The sequence below is a fragment of the Nicotiana tabacum genome, chromosome 23 (genome assembly GCF_000715075.1).
Source record: "Nicotiana tabacum cultivar K326 chromosome 23, ASM71507v2, whole genome shotgun sequence".
Taxonomy (NCBI): domain Eukaryota; kingdom Viridiplantae; phylum Streptophyta; class Magnoliopsida; order Solanales; family Solanaceae; genus Nicotiana; species Nicotiana tabacum.
This window is the reverse complement of record NC_134102.1, coordinates 44,262,589-44,267,674: the sequence shown is the minus strand read 5'-3', so window position 1 is coordinate 44,267,674 and position 5,086 is coordinate 44,262,589. Positions and strand designations below refer to the sequence as shown.

The 5,086-nt window shown below is 33.2% G+C and overlaps 1 protein-coding gene across 1 annotated transcript; it reads left to right on the top strand.

Annotated features, from left to right (window-relative positions):
- Nucleotides 1-216: 216 nt before the first annotated feature.
- Nucleotides 217-4,011, top strand: LOC142177136 (uncharacterized). The gene is made up of 7 exons (XM_075245601.1): nucleotides 217-301; nucleotides 356-640; nucleotides 1,552-1,651; nucleotides 1,738-2,112; nucleotides 2,354-2,440; nucleotides 2,792-3,686; nucleotides 3,806-4,011. Exons 1-4 carry the CDS (start codon nucleotides 217-219, stop codon nucleotides 1,745-1,747), a joined length of 480 nt encoding a protein of 159 aa, XP_075101702.1. The 3' UTR covers nucleotides 1,748-2,112; nucleotides 2,354-2,440; nucleotides 2,792-3,686; nucleotides 3,806-4,011.
- Nucleotides 4,012-5,086: the final 1,075 nt, after the last annotated feature.

Below are 5,086 nucleotides of genomic sequence, written 5' to 3'. Positions count from 1 at the left end.
CTTTTGTTTATCAATCACCCTGCCGAAATGGTTAATTTCTACTTTCTGCTACCCCTTTTATTTTTTATTTTTTATTTTTTATTTTTTATTTTTTGTAATTTTTGCTTTGTAACTTTATTTGTTTCTCATTATTTCTGAATATATCTTGTCTTTTTCTTATCATTTTGCTGCCTTCACTTCTACATTCGACTAATATCCAATAATATAATGTTTAACATGTTACAGCCTATCATGACAATAAATGTGCATGTTTCTACTAATACTGAACCTGTTGCCGATGTAGTTTCAAATTCACAGTCAGGTAAGTTATTCATTTGTTAAAAATCCAGCCCTTTGAAATCCATTGCTTGTATAGGTTTAATTTGCTATATACCTAAATATTTTCCTATGTTGCTGAAGGAAAAAAAAAGAAAAGGAAGGGGAAAGACAACAGGGCTTTCAGTTCAAAACAAACGGAAAGGCAATGACAATGGAAAGTTGAAGGTGATTATTCCACAGGATAGAACAGTAGCAGTAGGCCCTGGAGCTATAGATTTTGTTACCGAGCTTTCAGTCAAAGTTCTCCAGCATGCTAGGCATGATGTAAAGAAATGGAAGAAAGTCCCTAATCTAGCAAGATTGAATTGTTTCTCATATACTAGTAATTCACTTTGTTTCTTCTTCTCGATCACCGGATAAATTCTAGAAAATTGGTCTCTTTCTTGATAAGCTTATCAGATTCTTATTTATAAACTTACTTTTTTAACGTTGCATTTGATTAATTTAGCTTATGAAAAGCATACAACAAAGAAGCAGCTTCTAGCTATCTGTAGTGGTGATTTTACTGAAGTAGATGGTTCAAGTCCTACTTATTCATTGAGGTAGCTAAGATAATACACAAGCAAATTCTGAATTCCAGATTACTTTTGAACTTGAATAATTCACCAGAACAAGGATGTAAGTATACAAATAAAGTATACTGATAATTTATTAGTGGTAAACCAACTATAGACATACTATCCCTGAAAGGTCCTCAACACATTGGCAGACAATGAAAATTTTATTCTAAGTAAGCTCACTTAAGTATTTTTTGAGTGTAGGACACCTTTCAACTTCCAGACACACACAACACAATCGAGATACTATCCTTCAAACAGCTAATAATTTATACCAGTATTGTCGTATTAGGCTCCACGATCATTTCAAGAAATTTACTACGAAGGAGGAAAGCTTGCAGAAAATGCCAGCGGAAGTTAATGAAGCTGAATGGAATTTTTTAGTGGACTATTTCAGTTCTGATGCTTTTAAGGTAATTAGGAGTACATCAAAATTAAATGAATTTAACTTTATAATATTGCTTAGTTTCTTCTTATACTTTCTTACTTAAATTAAAACATATACGTGCAGCAAATGAGTGCACAAAATAAAACTAATAAGGGAAAACAAGAAATGAATCATATTTGTGGCAGAAAGTCCTTCCAAGCAGTATCTTATGATGCGGTAAAATATATCTTTGTTTTGACTAATTTTGATCATTTTTTCTTTAATAACATAATATAATTGTTTTGCTAGAGAGATTCAAGCACTGGCAGAGAGCCAAATCTTCAAAAACTTGGGAAATGACTCACATGAAGTCAGGACATTGGGTTAATGATGCTCTGCTTAATTTAATGTATATACAGAACTCTTATATTTATCCTAGAATATGAGCTGATTGAAACAAATATTGCAAGTTTAAGCTTGTATAATTGTTTGTAGGATAAGCTGACAGAAATTGTGGCTGAACAAATTCAAGAAGTGGAAGAGGGTACTGATATAGACCCAATTATTAATGCTGCTTTTGTGAAACTTGTTGGAAAAAAGTCAGGATATTGTCGCGGTCAAGGATCGGGAGTCAAGCCAGCTAGTAGGAGGTCTACGCATGTAACTTAAAGAGAACTGCAAGCACAACAAAAAGAGGTGGAAGAAGAACACCATAAACGAGAGAGTGTAGAGTGCAAACTAATAGAAATGGAAAGTCAACTTGAGGAGGAGCGAAAAAAATGCGAAGTCATGGAAGCTCGTCTATTGAGTAATCAAAAAATGTTAAAACAGGGCTTGATGGCACTAGTATCCCATATGCAAAGTTCCAAGGTATTTAGTTTGTTTAAGGCGTTAAAGTTTCAATTACTTGCTTTTGATCCTAAGAACAATTTTATTAAACTACTTAAGAATAAAAGAGATAGCATCACTTTTCATGTTAGTCATTATCACATACATATATTACTTTCTTCGACTATAGATATGCCACAATTTTACATTTGAAATTCAATAGAACAGAACACTAAGCACTAAATGGTCGTGAAGCTCATGAGAGTGAATTTGCTATTTTCAGCTATAATAGAAACTAAAGGAGCAGTAAGCTAGATGTGATCTTTGGAGATGAGCCATTTTGTTGGGGTGCTGGAATACAATTATTCAAGTAAACAATGACTTTCTAATAATTGTGTATAATTTACTACTACTTCAACACTTGATTTTAAATACTTTGATAAAGATATTTCTAAGTCTAATACATGATGTTTTGTTTTATATCCTATGGTACTAGCTTCGAAGAATGAACGTTCTCATACACTAGTCTATTTGTCATTTCTACATCAGATATTAGATACTCAAGGTATAAAATGCTCTATGTGGATATTGTCTGTTTATTTGAATCTCTAGAAACTATTGTGTTCTACTGAAAGGAAACTTGTTCTAGTATTTTTGATGTTATAAATTTGCTTCTTCGAGGTTCTATCATGTTTAAGTTTAGTTGTACAATGTTTAACAGACTGGACTTCCTGCTGTACTTTTTGACATGATTGCTAATTTAAATGATTCGGATGAGACAAGTCCTAAAAGTCTTATGGATGATACCATGGTAAGTAAACTTATTCTAGTTCATGTGAAAGTATGTTTCTTGGTTGTATATGCAAATGAGTCTATTTGAATAAACCAATCTTTGTCTAGTATTTTATTTTGACTATAGTATTGTATCTCTGGGAGTATTTAATAGGTTCTGATGCAACTTTATTTTGGGCAGTACTTTAATCAAGCTTGCACTGCTTACATATCTATTTTCTTAAGTTGTTGCAGTTATTTCTCATTAAAATATGTTATTGGTTTTTCTTAAGTCTTTGGTTTCAAGAAGACTTTGAGAATTTTTGGTCTGAATGCCCATGGGAGGATGACTTGAAATATGCAAAGGTTGTTTGTGACCAGGATTATATAACTTCCTGCCCGGATGTGGAAAAAGGATAACCATACCAAATACAAAATAGTTTGAAATCAAGAGTGCTTCCCGGCATGATGCACTTTACCTTTGCACATAATCCAGATTGTGGGTGATTGTTTCTTTCTCCTAGTCGTGCATTAGTAATCTGATATCCCTAACCATGTTTCTGCGAGTGCTTTTGAGGTTGATGTTGTGTTTCCACAAGCTCTTTTCAAGTTGATAGTTCCTGTTACGAAATCATTTTGTTCATCTTACTATCTTGATATTTTTTGTACTGCTTTTACATGGCTTCTCGTTGTTGTCCCTTCTTTTCCTTTTTTTCATTAATGTGATGCTTATGTTGTCCTGAGCCGAGGGTCTATTGGAAACAACCTCTTAATCTTCACAATATAGGGGTAAGGTCCGCGTACACACTACCCTCTCCAAACCTCACTATGTGAGATTATACTGGGTATGTTATTGTTGTAGTAAGTTATTTCAGTTAATTAAGCTTCCACTGCTTTCATTTTGCACTTTTGTACTTTATTGTTTCTTTTTATCAAAATCTAATTATATTTATTTTCTTTTTAGGATGAGCATGCGTAAACCAACATTCCTGACATCCGGTTCATGTAGTGCACAAGCTATTGGAAGAAGATTTATTCTTTGGATTACTATTAGAATAGAACTTAAGGACCTTGGATATATGATGCTTTTGTTCGTTTTGTAAGTAAAAATATACTTTTTAGGACTATTTAGTTTTTGAAAGTTAGTATATCCACTGCATCAATTTTATGTATAGGCGCTTTATATATATATATATATATATATATATATATATATATATATATAATTTATTATTCTCTACATGTATTTGTGAAAATTTAAAGAATATATGAATTGTGTATTTAGTAACAACACATAAATTGTTGCTAAAGTAGTACTAGAGAATTTGTTGGCAAAAAAGTAATTATTGCCACAATAATAGTTATTGCTAAAAGTCTTGATAACCGATTATTAACTTTACCGCCAATTTATTTAGCAAAAACTAGTATTGTTGGCAAAAAAAGCTAATTTTGTCGCAACAATAATTTTTATTGCTAGATGTCTTCATAATCCACGACGTCATTGACCTTTTACTAACAACAAATAACTTATGACAACGATATATATTGTTGCGCTAAGTTATCTTTTGGCAACAATATTTTTTGTTGTTGCATATACTTTTCCCATCGATGTTTACTGCAACAGAGTGCAATGACTTTTTTATCATTGACAAAAATATTTTTGGCAACAACATTGAATATATGGCAATAGAAAATATTGTTGCAAAATGCCTTCTTTCTTGTAGTGGCATAAGGAGAAAAACCTGGGAAGAGGCCAAAGTGAGCGTCATTGACTTTGATGTCGAGATCGCTAAGGCCCGTGAGCTGGAGTCAACTACCCGAAGGGGTCTCCCGATCCAACCTGATGTGACTGACTCTTTTGGTTCCAGTTCTGAGTTCTCGGGAACTGAAAAAGAATCTGAAGGGAATGATGATGAAGGTCAAGATCTCGATCCGGAGGCAGATCCACCTACTTCTCCTGAGGCCCAAATGCTTCTCTTCCCCCGGATTCTGGGGATGCAGTAGTTTAGCTTTTTGTTTTCTTTCCCTTTTGTTTTTTACTTCGTACTTTTGTACTTGTGCTGCTTGGAACGTTGTTATATAGTAGTGCTTTTTATTTAAGTATTGCGCAAAGTTTATTTTTTGCGTCTAATTATACAAGGCTTCGGATGTATTTTTCTCCGATAGCGTTTAGGTCCCGGGAATAAGTTCTTCCGGAACTAACCCTTTACTGTGAGGGTTTCATAAGAGAGGGCCCTTTTATATT